The sequence below is a fragment of the Toxoplasma gondii genome, chromosome VIIb (assembly GCF_000006565.2).
Source record: "Toxoplasma gondii ME49 chromosome VIIb, whole genome shotgun sequence".
NCBI classification, from domain to species: Eukaryota; Apicomplexa; class Conoidasida; order Eucoccidiorida; family Sarcocystidae; genus Toxoplasma; species Toxoplasma gondii.
In genome coordinates, this window is record NC_031475.1 from 3,077,773 (window position 1) to 3,098,127 (window position 20,355).

At 52.0% G+C, this 20,355-nt stretch overlaps 5 protein-coding genes across 5 annotated transcripts; 3 read left to right on the forward strand and 2 right to left on the reverse strand.

Moving 5' to 3' along the window:
- Positions 1 to 1,407: 1,407 nt before the first annotated feature.
- On the forward strand, positions 1,408 to 5,960 carry TGME49_258950 (lectin family protein; the record flags this gene model as incomplete). Its single annotated transcript, XM_002365068.2, has 5 exons — positions 1,408 to 1,963; positions 2,571 to 3,061; positions 3,722 to 4,143; positions 4,494 to 4,777; positions 5,297 to 5,960. 5 exons carry the CDS (start codon positions 1,408 to 1,410, stop codon positions 5,482 to 5,484), a joined length of 1,941 nt encoding a protein of 646 aa, XP_002365109.2. The 3' UTR covers positions 5,485 to 5,960.
- A 1,655-nt stretch (positions 5,961 to 7,615) lies between these two features.
- TGME49_258940 (acylphosphatase family protein) lies at positions 7,616 to 7,957 on the reverse strand (the record flags this gene model as incomplete). The annotated part of the gene is made up of 1 exon (XM_002365067.1): positions 7,616 to 7,957. One exon carries the CDS (start codon positions 7,955 to 7,957, stop codon positions 7,616 to 7,618), a length of 342 nt encoding a protein of 113 aa, XP_002365108.1.
- A 443-nt stretch (positions 7,958 to 8,400) lies between these two features.
- TGME49_258930 (peptidylprolyl isomerase) lies at positions 8,401 to 8,751 on the reverse strand (the record flags this gene model as incomplete). The annotated part of the gene is made up of 1 exon (XM_002365066.1): positions 8,401 to 8,751. One exon carries the CDS (start codon positions 8,749 to 8,751, stop codon positions 8,401 to 8,403), a length of 351 nt encoding a protein of 116 aa, XP_002365107.1.
- Positions 8,752 to 9,849: 1,098 nt separating this feature from the next.
- Positions 9,850 to 13,767, forward strand: TGME49_258920 (hypothetical protein). The gene is made up of 5 exons (XM_002365065.1): positions 9,850 to 10,417; positions 10,842 to 10,939; positions 11,950 to 12,130; positions 12,321 to 12,485; positions 13,039 to 13,767. Exons 1-5 carry the CDS (start codon positions 9,984 to 9,986, stop codon positions 13,604 to 13,606), a joined length of 1,446 nt encoding a protein of 481 aa, XP_002365106.1. The 5' UTR covers positions 9,850 to 9,983; the 3' UTR covers positions 13,607 to 13,767.
- A 1,113-nt stretch (positions 13,768 to 14,880) lies between these two features.
- On the forward strand, positions 14,881 to 20,309 carry TGME49_258910 (hypothetical protein). The gene is made up of 5 exons (XM_018781198.1): positions 14,881 to 15,154; positions 15,214 to 15,543; positions 16,184 to 18,542; positions 19,155 to 19,318; positions 19,703 to 20,309. Exons 2-5 carry the CDS (start codon positions 15,295 to 15,297, stop codon positions 19,730 to 19,732), a joined length of 2,802 nt encoding a protein of 933 aa, XP_018637033.1. The 5' UTR covers positions 14,881 to 15,154; positions 15,214 to 15,294; the 3' UTR covers positions 19,733 to 20,309.
- The last annotated feature ends 46 nt before the right edge of the window (positions 20,310 to 20,355 follow it).

The window sequence follows — 20,355 nt, forward strand, 5'->3', positions numbered from 1 at the left end:
TTTTTTTCGAGTTCTCCGCGCGCGCTTTCCTGGTTTTCAGGCCTGAACTCGACAATTCCGCGAGCTGCATAACCGCCGACCCTCTGCGAAAAAGTCGCTGATCTCTTCTCTACCTGCTCGAAGAAGACACATGCGTGATGCCGCGAGTCTCTTTTGCGGCAGCGGCAGGAAGTCCCCCGGAGAGTCGCTGATTTTTCGAACCTGTCGCAAGAGGCTTTTTTTGAGTCAGCGCCAGAGACCCGAGGGCCACCGTGGGAGAGATGCCCTCCAAAGTAGCTTTTTTTTTCGGATTTCTCCCTTTTTTGTGGTGACCCCCTCGTCGCCGCACACGCTCGAGACGCGCCAAAAAGACAGCTGCGAAAGGAAATGATTTTTGTGTCTTTTGACGGAGACACAACGCAAACAGTTGCAGCAGCAGGCGCGCCGGAGAGGCAGTCAACTCCTCGGGAAAACTTCACTGCACTGACGACTTTTTCGCTTCAGGACAGAACCGTCGGTCCTGGGAGTCTTTCCTCTCCTCTCGCAGAGAGCAGCGGCCTGCTCTCTTGCAAGCTGATACCGAGAAAAACGACGCACCGCTGGTTTCGGCGCCGAGACTCCAATGTTGGCGTGACTCAAGCTCCCTGCACTCGGTGACTCCATTTTCGACCAAGAACACAAAGTCGTTCGACCTCCTCCACCCGTCGAACGTCTGATTCCCCGTCCTCAACTCTCGCTTCCCTCCTGCCTCCTCTCACAGGCGCGTGACGTCTCTCGTTTCCTCTCTCTTGTTCTTCTCTCTTTTTCTTCTCTCTCTTTTCATTCTCTGTTTCTTCTCTCTTCTCTCTCTCTTCTTCTCTTTTTGTTCTTCTCTCTTTTGTTCTTGTCTCTTTTGCTCTTCTCTCTCTTGTTCTCTATATTTTCCTCTGATATTCTCTCTGGTTTCTTCTGCCTGTGTTTGCTGTCGTTCGTCGACGTGACGAAGGCTGCAGAAGGCGATCAGTGGAGAGCGCTGCGGGAGCGCAGACAGAAGAGAAGAGAGGGAAGAGCAAGTCGACGTCTTTCGAAAGCGGCTTTCTTCGAGTGCTCCGTTTCAAAGTCGAACTCGCCTCCTCTGCAGAGAAAACAGCTCGTGTGTGTGTCTGTGACCGAGGCGAAGAGTGAACAGGAATCCGAGACTCCCGCGGTTGAGAGGGCGCGACACAGTCTAGACGTGGAGAGAGAAAAAGACGTTCCAAGGACAGCGGTGTTCAACGCGGTGTCTCGCCTTCCCCAGCGTTTTTTGCGTTTTTTTTTTTCAACGTGATTTCTCGATAAACGGATCCGCTCTTCCGTCTCGCTTTCCTCTTTGTGCCCTCGTTCCTCTCTTCGTTCCCCTGCGACGTCTCTCGCGTTCTTCTCGTGCTCGTGACCTCCTCCCCCTTCACAATGGCGCAGGGAACCGTCTCTCTTCCTCGATCCGGGATCTCTGCCGTCTCTGCGTTCACTCTCGCGAGCTGTCTCCTCCTGTCTCCTCTTGCGCTCTTCTTCCTTTCCGTGACTGCCTCTCAAACACCCCCTGCGCCCCAGACAAACTACGAGGCGTCATATCAAGCGTCTCCACCCTCTCCTCCTTCTCCTCCCTCGCCCCCTTCTCCTCCTGTTGGCGCCGAGAGCTACGTTCCTCCGAACGAGCAGGGGAGATATCGAGAGGCTCCTCCGTCGTCAGTGCAGAATCTCGCTTCGAGTTATCAGTCTGGCGGACGAGCTGGAGAGGCGCCTTACGCTCCGCAGACTGGTGACGCCCAGGCTCATGGAGGCGCCTACGTCTCTCCTCCCGCCGCGGAGGAAGGTGCTCCCCTCGTCCCGCCGGTCGCCGCCCCCGGAGACTCTAGCGCTGCGCGGCGGAAAGAGAGAGGCCAGCCGCTCTGGCAAGAGACCGTCGGATCCGTCGAACTGTCGAGGCACTCCTGGGCTGCGCCTCTCGACTTCGAAGCGATTCAGAGTAAGACGCGGTTCGTCAGTGGCGCCTGCAGACACAGCTGCAAAAAAACGCAAGGGTCGGTGTATCTGTTCCCTTTCGTTGATGTGCATAGACGGGGTCTTCACCGAGAACCGACGCAATCGCAACCGTAAACCGTAAATACACAGATATGCATATACTTCTATTTACATATGTGTATACGTATATATATATATATATATGCATATATATATATATATATATATATGTATATTGATATATATGTATATATATGTATGTATATATATGTATGTATGTATATGTATATATATGTATGTATATAGATCTGTGAGTGTGTGTGTGGGTAGCGCGAGAGATGGACATCTTCTGTAGGCCCCACCAGTCAGAAGACAAGTGAGTGAGTGCAGCAGCGTTATTTCTCGGATTCTGTTGTCTCTGAGTGTTTGTGTCTGCCATGAGTACACATACTCCTTCATCCAAGGCGCCTCATCTCTCGGGGGTGCTTATCGCGTAGGGTGTCTTTCCACGCGTTCGTTTGTTCTCTCGACGACTCCTTTAAGCTTCAGCTACACTTCCGTTGGCCGCGCGTTTTTGCGTTCCTTTTTTTTGCTCGCTCGTCGGCGCGCAGGTGACTGGGATGTGGCGATGGCGACGGTGCCGGCCGAGAGCTACCTCGTTCTCACGCCGGCGGTTTCGAATCGCACAGGACAGTTCTGGCACCGAAGGCCGCTGAAGACGAGCAACTTCGAGATTCAGTTTGGATTTGGAGTCTACGGCGATGACGCGGCGTACATGGACATCGCGGCCGGGCGCGCGCCGAGACCGGGGGAGGTGACGCACTTGGTGGGGAAGCCAGAGGGCTTCGCTTTGTGGTACGTCTACGACGAGTACGCCAAGGTCTTTCCAAAGTCGGTCGAAGAAGAGAAAGAGTGGACGCTCTTCGGGTACAAGAACCGACCCAGAGGCCTCGGTGTGTTCTTCAAGATGTTCGATCGATACGGACAACTCCGGCCCTCCATCTCCATCTTTTACAACGAGTACGGCAACCGAGTGCTCGACGCCTCTAGAGACATTCCTCTCCCCGCTGGCGTCTTCTACAAGTACCGAAACCTACCCGAGGTGCGTCGGAGCCAACCGAAGGTGGACGGGAACGGGGAGCCGAGCGCGAGAGGGGAAGCGAGAAGACGCGGAGAGAGGAGGACGGGGCGAACGGATAAGTGAGAGAGAGTGGATGAGAGAGTGTAGGCCGGCAGAAACAAACGAGGAACAAGGAGAGGTTCAAGCTACGCTGACGTTCCCAGAGCGCGCACCTGAACTGGGACACAGACAGACAGACAGACATACACATGTAGATCAATCTGTTTCGTGACCAGGGAAAATATCCTTTTGCCCTTCGGAGTTTGTGGGTCCCTAAAAGGAGACGACCCGATGACCCTGCACGCGTTCGCACGCGTTATCAGCGCGTTGTCTGCGTGCGTTTTTTCTGAAGTGTTTCTTTTTGCCGAGTGACTCTTGTCGACCGCCTCGACACAAGCTGTGCAACCACGTTTCCTCGACCCTCTTCCCCCCGTTCTCTCCGTTTCTTCTTTGCCTGGTTCGTCCTCATCTTTTTTGTTCTCTCTGGTCGTTGTTCTCTCTCCGTGGTCGCTGCGTCGCGCGCTGTCTCGTCGCCTCTCGTACGTGCTGTGGCTTTTTTTGTCCAGCAGCGCGCCTTTGTCTCGGCTTTTTCTCGCGGTTTTTCCACTCCACTTTTCAGGTTTTCTCTCTGTGTGTGTGCAGCCGGCAGTGTTTAAACTTGCAGCGGGGCCGGGGGGCGTCGTCGGCGAGATTCGAACGAGCAGTGGCGGCGCGTGGCTGACTTGTTTCCACTTGAAAGATGTTCGCTTGAAGGCTGGTGGTTTCTTGGGTTTCACGGCGTACAACGGACCTGAAGCGTCCTCGCTGGTGCCTCCGTCGGCGGGGGTGGAGAAACAGGGGGGCGGCATCGCTGACCTCGTCGTTCTCTACTTCGTGAAAGTCTGGAACTTGGACCTGAGTGTGCGAGGGGAAGACGACGCGGCAGTGGCGCAGGAACTGACAGACATCCCTGTCGACGACATGCTCAAAGCGCACTCGGTCCACAGAGACGACAAAGCTCTCGCAGACGCCCTCAAACATCTCACCCGAATGATGTACAAACATATCGCCGAGCAAACGCCCAGGTACGCTGAGGGAGCAGCCGTCGCGGACGCAAAGGGAGGGGACGTGGCGGGGAAGGAAAGAGAAGGCAGGAAGAGGAGCGGATGAGTAGAGAGAAGGCGAGTGGGGGAAGAACAGGGGAAAAAACAGCTGCAGGGGGGTAGGCGTAAGAAACCGACTTGGACGAAAGAGCAAGGAAAGGAAATGGAGGTAGACGCCAAGAAGGAAGTGAATGCCAGGGACGACGGCACTTAGGAGAGAAAGCCCAAAGAGCGAGGACAAAGAGCGAGGAACACAAGGACGGCGACGCAGTCGTCTGAGAAGAGGTTGGAAGCTCTCCGTCGTGCTTTCTCTGTTCTCTGAGTGTGTTCAGGGAGCAAGCGATGCAGCGAACGATCAACTCTTTGTTTTCTCATGTGACTCGGCTGTCGACAGAGCTGAGGGAAATGAAGAAGGAAATTATCAGCCATCTCCAAGCCACTCCTAGTTTGGCCAAGAGCGGGGCGGACTCTAAGGCAGGCGGGGGTGCGGAGCATGCGCTGCACACGGTCAGGACCGAGCTCCATGGATTGAAAAATTTGCTGGCGCAGCATTCCCAAATTCACCGAGACTCTCTTCACACGCTTCAACAGAAAGTTGAGGCTGCCAGGTCCACAGGTGAGCGAAGAATAGAGGAAGACGCAAGACAGAGAGACAGCGAAACCGCGATCTGTTCGGGTCGGAGACGCAGTGAATTGCGTGAAACAAACACAGGGAGTGGTCGTCCGCATTTCCGGACTCTGAGCTGTGTTGGCGTTGCATGTACTTCGCGTCTCCGAAGCGATGCATTGCTGTCTCCTGGAAAAGATACGTGGGTGGCATGCACACCCGACGACGGTTAGTGAGGATGCGTTTTTCCGTGAGGTCTGTTTTGGAGCTCATGTAAGCTGACGCGAGCAGCCAGAAGCGAGAGAGGGAGGAGAAGCGGTGAAAGTGGCGTGTGTGGAGATCCGTTTAAAGTCGAGGATTCCACTTGTTTCCAAACCCTCTCGATTCACACCCTGCACACCCTGTCCGACGGGGAACGCTTTCTTGCGGTGTTCGCATGTGCATGCCTTTTTCGTGTTTCCACTTTCGTCGTCGTCGATCGCTTTTCATGCAGCTTGCTGGTTTCGAGTCTTTCTGCGTCTTGTGCAGGTTCGGCGGGAGCTGTCGCGCCAGAGCTCAGGGAGTTGGCTAACCGGGCGCGGGAGCTGGAGGCGACGATTGCAGCAAAGGAGCACTTTTCGTTTTTCATGACCATCGGGATGATTCTCGTTCTGCTTGCTTTTGCGCTTTTTGTGTGGAAGCGCTTCCGCGACATGGAGAAAAAGCACTTGCTTTAAACGCAGTTGCTGCCTGTCAGTTTCCGAGCTCGACAGCGTACTCCACAGCTTGCCGGGTGTATGTACAGTTCGGAGTTCGTCCTCGCTTCACTGAGATACGGGCGTGTCTCGCGTGCGTACATGTTTGCATTCTGTGTGTTTTTGTGTGCACACCCTTTTGGACTGAAGCTGCGGTGGCACACACGTCGGTCTGGCATGTGCGCCCGCACAAAGACACGGAGGGGTCTCTGCAATCCGCGGGAAACAGTTCTCTTTTCAAGTGTAGAGCTTCGTACACAAATTCGTGCGTAGGTCTGTTTGTGTGTTCGGAATGGAACCTTTTCTCCACGGGTGCACAGAGAAAGAGTGGGATCGATGCAATCAGTTCAATCAATGGTCAGTTCTTGTGTGACCTGAGGTCAGTACGCAACATCGGTGTTGTGTGTCGCCGTGTGTCTCTCGACACACAGAGTGCGTCTATATGAAGGCAATGCTTCGTGGGAAATGTTTACACCAGGGTGCGTGCCAATGGGTGCCGCGTTTGTGAACTGTCAGTCAAAGGATTTCAAGATCGTACGGCATCAAGGTTACTCCACATTGATCACGTTCTACGAGTAATATTTGGATTCGTGTTATCACGCGTATTAACAGCGAAAGAAAACTACTACTCAGATGCTAGTGTAGGATCAGAAAATGCCCACTCGGGATGTCCCAGTCGTGCGGTCATCTTCGCGCAGGTTCGTGTGTATCTCTAGATACGAGAAAGTCTTGCGGAACAATTTGAGACCCGTAGACCTCACCTCCAATTGTATACTTCCGCCTGTATTTCGATCAGCGCGTCTGGAAGTATGACTTCTTTAGTCTGTAGACCTCGAGAAAGAGGGCGATATCCTGTGTGCCGGAGAGCGGCGAAAAAACTACAAAGGGTTCCAAGAAAATCCGAAAAAGAGACTTTGCCGTGCAGACGTATGCAATTCGGCAAGGAGTGTGCATACGCATTTCCAAGAGCCAACAGGGACAATGGTACATCAGAGGCGCCGGACATGCGAGGCGGAAAGTAGACGTCTCAGATACAACATGACTACAGAGAGTATCCACGCGCCGCCGAAGGAATGGAAAACACCCTGTGCGGGAGCAGTCCGTCTTGTCTGAATGTTCCTAGACTCACGCCAGAGACTAGCACACAACTCTAAACTCAGGACAGTCGCTGCTTCGTCGCCCGAAGGGGTGCCTGCTGACGAACTGCTTCCACGAACAGCAAAGGCAGTCTGGTACAATTAGAGACATGGAACGCGCACTAGCCTTCCATGGGTCGAGTGTAGAGGGGAACTCCCTGAAACAAAAGTCAAGGGAAGAACCGTGCAGCTAAGGATACTGCTAATATCAAGAACAGCAAATCCTCCAGTTACCAGCCACTAGCCTCAGGATTTATAACTGTCAAGCTAGTACTTGAGGAGTGGCCAAGTCCGGAATGCGGCAACGCAATCCCTATCCGCTTCTGAATGTGCACGTTCAGCTGAACCCGAACAAAACTGCCAAGGGCAGTGTCTGAGAAACTGATCTGTTTCATTTCTTTTGTTCAGACCAACATCACGAAGGAAAAAGCTAAAGGGACTACACCAATTCGTACAGCCTTTTATAAGTGTTGGTTTTCAAATCGACGGTGGACTCGTGTACCGGAGGCATGGTCTAAGGCATCTTGAGTGCCCTGATCGTCGCTGTCCAAACCTTCTCCCTTCACTGTGCAGATTTATGGAACCAAGGCATAAACTGTCACCGGGTGACAGGAGGTCTGCCTCTTGTACTTTATGGCGCCTGGTGCTTGTTTCCACACTGCGGTGGTGTTCCAGTCCTTTAGGAAATTTCCATGTCTGCGTGAGGCTCTTTCGTGATCACGCTGTGCAATTAGTCCGCTTCTCCATCTGGCAAAAATGCATGCAAGTGCCATCTCAGGCGCAGGCAGTGGCTGTTTCCACTGTTGCTTCCCGGTTCGCCATCACACGTGGCGCCAGGAGAGTGCACACTGTGCAAGGTGTGTCGCACACATTCTTTGTTTGTGTTGCCAAAAGCGTTTCCTGGACTCTTTGTACACATGGAAGCATTAGCACACAAGAAGACGGAGGTCTCTCTCGTTTGAGACGCTGCATCGACATCACGCACGCTTCTTTCGAATTATTTCGAACGACGAATAGTTTCGCTGCGCTATCGACTTCTTCTCAAGAATGTCCAGTTGGTCGATCCGGCTTTGTGGACTGCCTACATGTCGCAGCCAGTGAAGCATTTTCTCAACTTGGGCACTTGGGCCTTCAGCCTCCCCCTTCACAGTGCCCCCCGGCATGTTCTGAACCCACCCGGTAAGTCCTAGGTGTTGGGCATGTTCTTGAGTGTGAACGCGGAAAAAAACTCCTTGCACCCGACCGTGAACCTCGAAAACGACGGCAACGAGGTCTTGGCCTGCCCCGCGAGAGACGCAGTCACCGCCGCCAGTCTCCATTGTGAAAAAATGAAAAAACAATAGAGTAATGGCCTGTGTGCCGCGCTTCAGGTGCATGAGGAAAAACGCAAGCGACCCTGGATGTGCAAGCTGTTTACGGTAGAAAACCGGAGGGGTCTCAGTCCCCTCAATGCCGTCGGAACGCCTGTATCGAACAAACGAACTCTATCCTCGATGGGTACCGCCTGGTTCTCCCCAATGCAACGAGCTACCCTCTCGCGGGTCAACGAAACTGCAACGTCAACGCCTCCTCTGCTGCCCGTTTTGCTAAGCGAGGATACGCTGCGGTTGCGAAGTGAACTTTACAACGCAACTATCCAGCTCACCAATACGGAATACACAGATTCGCAACAGCAATTTCTACCGTAGTTCCACTCTGGCACCACGTGGTCACCCCCTAGTAGAGCCAATTCGAAACAGCGATTTCCGAGACGCCACACAATCTACGCAATTCTGTAGATGAGATGCAACCCGGAGTCGGTATCAATAATATCGCTGATTTCCCCAACTTGAAGCGCGAAGGAAGCGTCTTCAAAAGGTTTCTGCATCATTCCTCGGGTGAAAAACCCGAGATCCCCGCCTTTCTGAAAGGAACCGCAGTCGCTGTACTGATTCGCAAGCTGCGCAAAGTTTTCCTGGCGAACGCTGGACTTCAGGACGGATAGTTCGTCCCAAGCCTGGTCCTTCGACTTCGTCACCGGTTGGTTCGTCCGGCGAGAGACCGGGTTTCTTGATTCGTTGTGCTTTATCAGCAAGTGCAGGCAACGCACTCGGTCGGGTGCCGCAGCAGACATCTTTGGCGCGCAGGAACAGACGTACGGTGGGTAGCCGCTAAAAACCTACTTTCACGCGGCAGAACAGTCCAGGCAGGCAAGAATCCACTTTTGAGGCGACAACCCAGAACAGTTCCTTCGTTATGAGCGTTCCACCGGCAACCTGCGCACAGAAAAGCGCATACTCTGTGTGGCACGAACCTCCAGCGAATACCCCAGACGCTACAGTGGTAGCAGACGACTGGCACAGAAGAGTCTTGACGTGTCACACGTAAAAAACGAAAGGAAAAACGAGTTTGCTGAGTTTGAAAACAAACCTAAACCCTCCAACAGAAGCCAGTAAAATCAAGACACCCGTCCTCGATTTTCTCCGAAACCTCCAGCGCGGTTTTCTTCGGAAGGCCGGTTGGATGGGTAGTGAACGTGCATGCATTCGGAGCTCTGTTTCCAGCACTGGAAACGCTGTAGCAAAGGATCGAGCGTTCTCTTGAAGCAGATTGCACTTTTCCATCTTTTTGTTAGCTCACAACTCTGAAGCTGTCACCATGGTTGCGTCCCCTTTGCTGCACTTCACACTTTATGTCTTTCGTTAGACTATTGATCGCAGAGTTACCTCGTCGATGTGGCGACTTTGAGATGAGTCGCCCCATCGGGAACCGGGCTGCTTTCAGCCGCGCTTCAGTCTCTTTTCTAATAAACTGCTGCTTTCTTTAGGCAGTTTTTCTTGTTTGCTGGTGTCTGGCATGTCCTGCGCATGTGTGTGGCACTCCTGACAGCTTTGTGGCTGCGTTCGTCGCGAAACTCAGGTTGAGGAGAAAGAGGGAACGCTGTAAATCCCAGATCCTGGCGGCTTCGCTTCTTGTGGAACTAGCCGGCGGGCGGCGTTCTCAGTCTGCTTCTTCGGGATCAATGAAAAGCCATTTGTTCGGTCAACTGCTTGGGAATACGGTCGGTGAAGACAGCAGGTTGAGTTCGATGTACCCCGGGAACGCGAATGCTGCTTCTGGAAGTGACAGGGTGACCTAAAGGTGTTCCCTCGTACATTTCAGGTTGGCCGTTGCGTTTGCGTTCGTTTCCGCCTTGATATGTCGCCTTCCTTTTTTCTCCAGTTGCCACGCGCGACGCGGGCTGTGCTCCTTTCTCTTCGACTCGCGGTCATGGACCGCACAACCCTCTCTAGTTGTTTCTGCTCCTTCACCTCACGGTAGACGAAGGGTCTTTCCCTGTATGACTAGTCCCACCGCCACTTGTACATGATCCAAGCGCATACGTACATATATTTATATATATATATATATATTTATACCTATACATCTCTATATGTACTTTTATGTAGTCATACGGGTGTCGTTACCTGGGCGCACTGGTTCCATATCCAGTGCGAGGAGCCTTCGTGTGCATGTCCATTCCGAGCTCTGTCTCTTCTTTCTCTGCTTCCTCTTCTTCTCCGACTTGATTCGCGTCTTGTCAAGTGTTGGGGTAGAATGGCAGATGTGACGGCGCCAGTGGACGAGACAGAGACGCCTCTGTCACAGGAGTCCAGCAGCGCCGCTTCCGGAGAGGCAGGGAGACGCATGTGTTTCATTTGCCTCGATGGAGTGAAGAGAAGTCGACGGAACGGCCAACTCACAGGCGACCTCCTGCCCTGCTGCTCTCAGTGCTTCGCTGTTGTTCATCGCAAATGCTGGTTAGTTCAGTCTCTTTGCCAGCACCGCAGTGCGTCCACGCGCAGTCCGAGAATCTGAAGGACGTGAGGAGACTCAGAACCTGCACAGAAAACTTCTAGTCTTCTGAGAACGAGTCAAGGAAACTGGGTTCGCTCTTCCCAAGAATTACAGGCGTTGCCTTTCAGTCCCCATTCTGCATGTTTACATATATTCATATATATATATATATATATGTATATATATATATATATATATTTACTGGTAGACAAGTGGGTACGTGTGTTTGAAGGTGTCTTGATCCATATTTGTGTATATTTTAATCGCGCTTTCAGGTTTGTGGTCTTGGATGTGTTTCCGTGGTTCTTTTCGGTCTGGTGCACTCCAGAGTCTGCTCCGGACTCGGAAATTCCACCGTCGCTCTTTCTCGGCGATGTCTTCTCTCAGGTCAATCTACCGCAGACGCCAGCAGCTTGCAGCTTTCCGCTCCCGGTTGCTGGGCCAGCGAACGCCGAACCCTAATCGCTGTTCCATTTGCAAAACGGGTGAGTTTTTTTTTCATTTTTTCAAAGGAAATGGCAGCGACCCCAGGTGTTTCTCCGTGAGGCTCTGCTGTCGCGTTTGGATCAACTCGTTGTCCGGGACTCGCCGTCTACCGTTCACCAAGTGGTTCACCGAAGTTGCCGTATCCTCCGTACAGCCGGCATCGTAGGTAGACCATGAATTGTAAGCGTCACAGGATAAGTAGAGGTTGGTTATATGCAGATGATCTGCGACATAAAACTGTTCAGTGCACACTGATAAAGGACCAGGTGTGCCTGGAACGGACCCGTAGATGTACTGAGTGCTCTCGAAACCATAACAAAGCGATACGTCTTGGATCGGGTTAACGAATGCTTTTGATATTAAACGAGGATAAACAGAGACACCTCCAAAACGTAGCACTTGGCGTCACAAAGGCACTCCGCATGCAAATCCGCGAGAGGTGCTTTCACTTGCGCAAGGAAAGACCACGAGCAAGGCAGCTGACGTCACCGAGGCTGTTCCGTTTTTTTTCTATTTCTCCTGTAATTACTGGACGTATTTTTGTAGTTGAACATATATCTAGTCAGTGTTATAAACAGCATATCCAACTCCCTCACGGCTTCTGCAGGAGGCTTGGGGATTTGGAGTCAAAGGGTAGTAAACGCTCTTGCCTTCAGTTCCTTGAGGTATGCTTGGGAAGCGTGAACTTTTTTTGTCAACGCAACTTTGGTGCGTGTATTGTGGTGCATTGTTGAGGCGTACCGATGTTTTGCTGTTCGTTTGCCCCGTTCTCCATGCATGTCGATTTTCTTGTGATGAGCGTTCAAGGGAGGCTCTCCGTCAGGTCTTCTGGTTAAGGTGTGTGAGTGTTTCTGTTTTCTCGATACAGAGGGTGCATTTCGTGGCCATCAGGCTGTATGTTCATGCAGCGATGGTATGCAGTATCTGTGTGGAGGATCTTTCTCCTACGTCTATGGTGCACCTCGTGAATTTCTTGTTTCGCCGCGTTCCGGAATCTGCTTCTCGTCAGGTCGTGCGGGAGTGGAGGGGGACGAGACGTTTCAGCCGCAGCGTCGACAGAACAGTGGATCAACTGGAAGAGGAGTCAGTGGAACGACTTCTGCTCTTCAAGAGCAGCTGCTGGCATCCCTGGGGCGGCTGCTGCAAGACGACGATGACGACGCAGACGATCCTCCACTCTGTTCTGGCATGTGAGTTGGAGAGAACGGAGCAGACGGTAGAAAGTGAAACAAGCGAAGGCAGCGAGGAAAGATGTGGCGCGCCGAAAACTGCGTTCTCTCCTTTTTGGTGCGGATTTCTGGCCTGAAGGCGTCACCATTTTTGGCCTGAAGGCGTCACCGCATGCGTCGAGTGCTTTGCGTGCGTGTCGTTCCCCTTCAGGTGCACTTGCATCAATACGGGACTACTTCTGGGGGTCCTTCTGCTCGACCTCATTCTCATTGCGACGACGTCGCTCTACCCCCTGGAGGTTCTTCTTCTCTCGCTTTTTATCACTTACAACATTGTGACGCTGCAAATTATCTGGCTTGCAGTGAAACAGAGAAGGTGAGTCAGTCGCGAGGGTACTGGACCTCGCGCCCTTACTAGAACGGCTCAACAGTATAACTAAGATTCAATAAGTTCGCTTTTATTTACTGAAACTTCAAAAGGTACTGTCTTCTCAAGTCGTTCTGTGGAGGAAGCCCGTTCGTGATTCAGACTTCAGACAACCACCGATCGCACCAGATTCGCCAAGCAGTGCCGCGTGTCTCGAAGTATGCGAGGGCAATTCCGACTGTATGTTTCCACATTTCTCGTTTTCGTGGCGAGAAACCGGAACATCAGATGTTTCTCTTTTCAAGGGTAACGTCCAAGACGTCCGGCGAAATAAGTGTGGCTTTGAGTGAACTTGCTACGTTGGCGCGTGGTTCGTGGAGAAAAACTTAGCCGAGAACGGGGAGGTGAACCAGAGTGTTTTCGGCCGGTCTCTCTGTCAGCGTCAATTAAATGCGCGCGCTGCAGCCACAACTGGGGTGAGGAGGGATGGCCGTCCCCGATCTGCTTCACCCTTTTGGAGGCAGATTCTCTCGAATCGCTGTGCGTGCATGCTGTTTTCCAGAGAGTCGGTAGGGCCGCTTCTATCTCCAGAATTGGAGTCAGATTCGAGGCAGGCAAGCGGCGGTGAGTCTCCCGACAGCAATTCAGACGACAACTTGGACGGAAGTCGCGGAAACGGTAGCCCTACCGGAGGCCGGCATTCCCGCCGTAGCGGAAGTTTGGACGGAGACAGTAGTGACTCTGGTCGGGTGGGCTACTTTGGCGTGCGTGACATTGATGTCAGTGAAGAAGATTTGGAAATTGGGGGCCGAGAGCGCGGGAGTTCTCGCGCAAGGCGCGTAGGACTATGGACTGCGGCGGGAGGCAGAGCCGCGTCCGCCTCCAGTCGTGTGATGAGTGGAGCGAGGTTTTTTTGGTGTTTTTTGTCAAGAGGTGGAACCTCCTCTGACCCGTCGCTTGGCGGCGAAACCGGTGGGTTAGGAGGTTCGGAGGGGCCTCCCAGCGAGGCGTTTCATGTTGCCGGTTTAAGGCAAACGCCCCTGCTTCTTCCCGGTGTCGAGCTGCAGCTCCTTCGCGAAAGTCGACAAGAACAACGGGGGCAGTCAGGGAGAGAAGAATTGCTGGTGTAGGGGGACATGCGGGCTATTGGAGGCGTCGCGCCGAGACGTGGTAATGCTGTTAAAGATGCGCGTGTTTTGTTAATGGAAAGCCGCTCTTCTCGAAAAGTAGTACTGCCCTCTGTCGGTTGCTCCATCAGACACACGACGGGGTCTAAGTTTTCTTTTCTGCGGCCCACACGCCGCTCTCAGATTCTACAAATGACAACAGACAATTCTCAGCCACGAGAGGGGCAGACGAGTGTCGACTACGAGTGATTTCCGACGGAAGAACGCAATTTGTCGGATATCTGCGCAGCATATCTCACATCCATTTGCGTGACCTAAGCAAGATGTTTGCCCCTACGGTTACACGTGTGGTCGCTCAGGCGCATGAAAGGAAACAACTCCTAAGCTCCTTTAGGTCAAACGCAGGCAACCTGCTAGCGGGAGGTTCGCTGTCAAATGTAGAACGTGTAATGTGAGCGAACTCGTCCAAATAATCGGAAGGACTGTGAGGAACTTACACTTCCCACCTCGCCCTACTTCACCATGTATTACTGTAATTATTCCGCACGAGTGACACGATGTTTGCAGAGAAGGGCAGTCACCCGGTGACGAAACCTGACACAATGCTCTTTGCAAAACAGAAATAGGGGGCCCGGGAATACTCTTGCTGCGGCCAAAACTAAAGACGGAACACCACATAAAGAGGGTACGGTTTGTCAGTACGTTTGACTGGAAAGTCCATCCAAAATACGGTGTCTACTGCTACTCGAACGGCGATGATGATATCTGTCGTATGCAACACGTACATCCGTAGGATTACAAGTAGAGGATGCTTCCTGTACTGTGTACTGAGGGGTAGCTCTAACAGATTTGTAGAAGCTTCTAAGCCACAACGGACTCGTTTAGAGATATTAAGGCGTTTCCATTTACATAAGGTTCGTTTTCGTATAAATCATTTGTACGGAGGTTAACTCCCTTAGTAATTTGTATAGTGGTAGATACAGGATGAAAACGCAATTCGTATCACACAGTACATAAATTTCGTGCGTGGGTGGAAAAGCGATGATTGTTTCTAGACACGGTGATTCTGGAGCCATCCATTCCTTCGTCTGCTGCTCCACGTTGTACACCTGTCTACCGTGATATCGATCGGCGACGTGCTTCCCTTTTGTGCAGTGGTGGGCGACTTGGGAAGGCTTTTTGGAACTCCCTTCAAAGTAGCTGGCATTCGAGTCCGTCCATGTCAGTGGAGCTCTACATGATGTCACCGATGGTCACAGCGCCTCAAAGCGACCATCAGAACAGTTCGTCAACGTACTGTTTCTGTAGTTTCATCGAGGATTAGGATGGTGTGTAACTTCGCCCATTCCTTCATTAGTTTTCGTGGAACATCACAACCTCGTTTTGCGCCGTCCTCGAATGTACTTATCGTCATAACGCTGGTATGCCCAGTGAAAGTGAAACACTGACGGATTCTCGAGGAAACATTCTGATTGTGTCAATACGTGGTCATTGTTTTTAGGTTGCGGTGTATCACTCTTGTCAAGATTCTCCAACCTACCATACGATAAAGTGAACGCTCACCTTATCCTTGTTCATACAGTGCTCTGACAACGCATTTCAAACGACAGTGTTAGAAACACTTCATTTTTTAGGCAATTTCGCATATAATTCGACTGCATTTGAGCGACTTCACCGGCCCCTTGCTGCTCATGAAGAGTGTGTGGAGACGAGGTTCATTACCTCGTGCCCCCTCTGGGTGGAAAAGAAGTTTCTCAGTTCTCATGGTCATTGGGATTACTCTGCTATTAGTGGCACAGTACAATGGCGAGCAAGCCAACGCTTCGGGGAAAACGGAAGGGGTTCCTGAGGCGGACTCCGTGTCCGCGCAAGACCACGCACACCGTTCCGCCCTCAGCGGAGTTGAGGGACGCATTCCAGGAAGCCGAGCAAGGAAGCCGGTAAGACTGAGGTCAAAAGTGACAGTATTCAACTGCTTTCGATGTTACATGCATCACACCGAGAGATAACGGAATTCATTTGTCAATACGTATATATATATATATATATACATATATATATATATATATACGTATGCGTCTTCAATCGGCTACGCATCGAAAAGACGAGAAAACAGATATCAGTTCCTCATTTTCTGGCACCTTTTTGCGCAAATCAGCACTCTTCTGTTCTTGTATACTGCGTGCCGCCTCCTGCGATCGAGGTCCGGTTTGAGAAAGACTCAATTAGTTCCTCAGTCTGTACTGTTATGGAGATTTGTACTTCCAGTTTCCCCATGCCTCGAAGAGGACAGGTAGTGCAGGTCTTCTTGGTGAAAGTCAATTGCTCTAACCAAGGTAACACGATCCCACACGTAGAACGGATTCTCGCACATCCTCAGAACGCGCTGCGATGGGTTCAAGAAGAAGACTTTGGGGAACGTGGCAGTATCCTTGCAACGTTGGCACCCGAGGCCAGGATTGGTCTAACCTTGCTCCTCGACGAGGCAGCCGCAAAGGTAAGGAACGTTTTTCGTTGTTTGCAGCCTCAGATCATCGTATCCCTGTGTGTGTGTGCCTGAGGGTTGCTTCCTGTTCACAGCTGCAGCCTGGCCCTCAGATTATGGCGGGATCCATTGCCATGCACCCTTCCTCGTCAGTTTTTGTGGATCTCGTCACTCCGGATTCTTCCTACGTATGCAGCGCAGTGAGAGTGCTTCCTACCGCAATTTCGTCCAAGCAAAGGCAACTCCCTGAGGTCTCGCTGCCAATCCCACTGGAAGACTCGAGAAAGCGGCGCATGCAGGTTTATGGAGGGGACGCTTTGGCGTTTAGGAATGGCGGTGGACGCAGCGGAGGCCAGCAAGCCCCCATGCCTCCCTTCCTGTACAATTACTACACCAATTACTATCCCGCGTATCCATCCAGTTCCTCCGCTTACGAGTATCCTGAGAGTGCAGCCGTGGAGCGACCGTTTGTACCAAGTCTGCCGCAGCCATACTACAGCACCTCCGTCTTCCCACCTTCTAGAGGGATTCCATCACCATCGCAGATGGTTTACCTGCCGAGTGCGTCTCCTGGATCGTATATGCAGCCATCACCACAGCAGGCGTACCAAACGCAGTATCGTGTCGTACAAGACAGGAATATAGAAGATCCCAGAGCGTGGCAGGCGCCTCCCACTCCAGCGCCGCCGCCGCCAGCAACACCTTCTCCAACTCCTTCCCCTCCCTGGGTCATTTCTCCGGAAGGAACTGTACGGCACCCCGTTACGTTGCCAGTGGGAACCACAGTGACGGCTCCCGTCACGATTCCAATCACTCTGCCGATTACATCGCCTTCACTGTCCCCGCTTACCATTGCCTTTCCTCTCACCATTCCTGGAGAGCGAGACTTCTTTCCTCCCCCTTTTCGGCCGGGCGACCCCTCTCCTTCGCCTCCCACTTCCCCAGCTCCTTCCCCTTTGCCTCTCCCCTACTATCCCTACCCTCCTTACTATCCACCCAGCCCTCGTCCAGGTCCTCCTGCAGCACCGGGAAATCCTCCAGATTATCCTCGTCCTCCGACCCAGCCTTCACCTGCTCCTCCGACTCCTCCAATTGTGACTCCGCCGTACCCAATCTACCCTTACCCGCCGTATTTTCCTTACCCACCTCCACAGACACCTGCTCCTTCGCCGTCTCCAGCTCCCACTCCGCCTGAAAATGGAAATCCACCTCTGCCCTCGCCTGTCCCCGTGCGTCCAACGCCAACTCCAAGGCGGCCCGGAAGAGGCGGCGGAACAGACTCTTCGGAATATCCAGAGGACAAAATGGAACTCCAGCGGAACAGAGAGGAAGAATCGGAGGCGATTCCTTGGTCATCTTCGGATCCCGTTTCCACTTCTGCAGTCAAGGACAAAGGTGTGCGGCGTCCCGAGGAGGCTCAACAGCAAGCCTTTCCTTTGCGGGCAGGGACGGCAGTAAAAGACGGGCAACTGGATATCACAGCAGGAGTGGTAAATGGTGTCGCCGATGAAACCATCGAGGGCCAAGGTGTACTGGCATCCGAACAGCAAGGGGCCGGTGTGGAAGCAGAAGTGTTTCTCGATTTCTTAGGGAAAGCAGTTCCCCCAGCCCTGCAGACAGTGCCGACGATAATCCCTACGGGAAAAGACGTTATTTCAGCCGATCTTTCGTCAACTCTGAGAGTCAAGGAGACTACGCCTTCTGCCACAATAAGCAAAGAAGGAATCAATATAAATCCCTCTGCATTTGATCAACTGATGGCAGCGATCGTGGCCAAAATAGACAGCCGTGATCGATCTGAGCCCCTCTTTCTCCCCTCAATCTGCCCTGCGTGTAAAGTGGACATCGTGACTTATGCGCCGATACAGATGCCCGAACCCGATGTAGACTCTTTCGAGAGAGCACGAGACCAACTCACTTACCTGCAGCGGCAACGAGTTCCCAATGGAGTGCAGCCAGCGCGAGGGAGGAGGGAACAGGGAGAGGACCGAGCAGCAACGGTAATGGCGTCAATGACGGTAGAAGAGGAACTTACTGATCAGACGACAAACGAGAAGGAAGCTGCGACACTGCCAAAATCGAGTTCCAGTGAGCAAGCGACAGAAGTACACGACGGAGAAGACCACGATGTTGCCGGAAATGCCCCTGTAGTTCTGCCCAAAATAACATCAGCGTTTCTCGAAGCACTTCATGTAGCAGAAGGCAACAAAACACAAACTTCGGAAGAAGCGACGAAACGAAAGGCGGCTGTAGTCAATCCGGATACGGCACCTGAAACAGAAGATCTGAGCAGTCTCTTCTCTCCTGTTAACAGAAGAAGACGACCAAAGGAGTTCCGGTCTCTCTCACGAGAACGCGACGGAACAGCCTACGTGAGGAACGGAAACCAGACAGTCCCGGAAACGTACATTAAAGGAAGCATCCGCCTCAGCGCCACTCCCCCACTCAAACGAGGTATCGGCTAAGCTGCTGAAAAGTGAACACATTTTTTTAGCGCAGGTCAAACTGGGATTACACGGTGAACAGAAGGTTCAAACAGCTGCGGCAGTGTTTCCTCAATTCTCCACTTTCTCCACGACGTGCGGGGCATCCTACGCAAAAACGTACCTCGGTCTTCATACTGCCAAAGGTCAAACAACCAGATGTAGTTATTGACAAATCCAGGAAATGCATGTGTGCCTACGTAAACACATGCATTGAGACACCTAAATACTACGGTAATTGTAACGGCAGTATATGATTTCTAAATATACAGATAGAGCCGCCGTACTCCTGCACTTGTGCCGATCATTGACAAGCTGTCCTGCTCACAGAAAACTGGAGGTCTCCTTTTGGTGACAAATCTTCTCACGGGGCCCCCGGTACCTGTGTCTCGACAGCGTCCAACTGCCCAGATATTGGAATGTAGCAAGGGGAATACATCTGGTCGGTTTCAATTCACGGGATTTGCACACACAAGCAGGTCGCGTTATCTGGGTTATCTGCTGCAAGTATGAAGGGGCATGCACACAAGGAATTCACGAGCCGTGGGATCGCTCTATTGTTCGATGTGCATCTGCTTTTTAGAGGAGATTACTCAGGGAACTGATGACATCGCGGCGCCCTCTGTGTATCGGAGCAGACTTGACGCCGGAGACGAAGAGGGAACATTTGCTGTCTTGTTCGCTTGCTACCGCCCATATGAAGATGTAGAACCGCTTCTGATGGCAAGCCTGGAGGTCAGGGTGGCAGTAAGTGACATGTAATTCTGACTGATAAAGACCATCTGAACTGTGAACGTACTTTTCTGGTCTGGCCACACTTATTTCTTTATATACACCACACGCTTATATCTATACCGGATTGTAGGTTTGTAGAAATGCATGTAAATTAAAAACGTACATCATGTGTGACTGAGGTAGGTAATCGGATGGGGAGGCCTTGTGGAGGCCGCGGCTCCTCTTAAGCGAGAAATATGGATAAATGGTCACGCAGGATTTCACACGATTCCTCTACCACGCACAACAGAGAAGGGCCACGTAGGTGATAACTGCCGAAAACATCCCATCAGAGGGCGTCCTATCTAACGAGTATATGCTTGCCTCCAAAACTGCTTCTTTCCTGTCTGTCTGCAGAACGAGATGCCTCTCCACGCGCAATCATGAAGATTTTGCAGCGACACAAGAAATCGCTGTATTTGACCATCCACGACTGTCCACAGGGAGCTCCCTTGGGAGTACAGTTTCCTCGTAAACTCTCATCGAAATCCGAAGGTGTTTTGAGTGTCACCTGAAGAGGTCTCTTACAGAATCTTCCCGCCGACTTTTTAATCATTTTTGGTACCAGTTGTCGAATCTTGCGCGGTACGTGAGCCGCTTTCATACCCTAGTTTTGCTGGTCACTAGTTGATATCTGCTTTGGTGCTGGCGAGGGCTCCCCTCCTTGCGGGGAGTCGATCGTCTATTGCGGGGTTAAGGTTTTTTTTTAACGTTCCATAAGCAAGCACTTGCGTCCTCTCGTCCGTGTCAATTTGTGGCTTCCTTGTCCGACCACGTTCACAGCAGGGACGGACTGTTTGAGTCAGTGAACCGCCCGATTCCAGAATTTCCTTGGATGTAGCTGTGTCCCTGCAACAGTCCTACCACAGCGTTTCAAAACCGATTTTTTGAAGACAAGGAACCACATAATCAAACGAAACTTCGATAGGCGAACTGCCTGTGGACACTAACATCGTGTGCAGACACTACCACGCATTCACCTGTCCATGAAGTCTGAAAAAAACAACTTA

What these genes read in the sequence shown, in the direction of transcription:
- TGME49_258910 (XM_018781198.1), top strand. Translation starts at nt 15,295, where the DNA reads ATGAAGAGTGTGTGGAGACGAGGTTCATTACCTCGTGCCCCCTCTGGG. An exon ending in CACTCCCCCACTCAAACGAG is followed by an intron (nt 18,543 to 19,154) that starts GTATCGGCTAAG and finishes TCTGCTTTTTAG; the next exon opens with AGGAGATTACTCAGGGAACT. An exon ending in GCCTGGAGGTCAGGGTGGCA is followed by an intron (nt 19,319 to 19,702) that starts GTAAGTGACATG and finishes GTCTGTCTGCAG; the next exon opens with AACGAGATGCCTCTCCACGC.
- TGME49_258920 (XM_002365065.1), top strand. Translation starts at nt 9,984, where the DNA reads ATGATCCAAGCGCATACGTACATATATTTATATATATATATATATATT. An exon ending in CCTCCACTCTGTTCTGGCAT is followed by an intron (nt 12,131 to 12,320) that starts GTGAGTTGGAGA and finishes GTTCCCCTTCAG; the next exon opens with GTGCACTTGCATCAATACGG. An exon ending in CTTGCAGTGAAACAGAGAAG is followed by an intron (nt 12,486 to 13,038) that starts GTGAGTCAGTCG and finishes GCTGTTTTCCAG; the next exon opens with AGAGTCGGTAGGGCCGCTTC.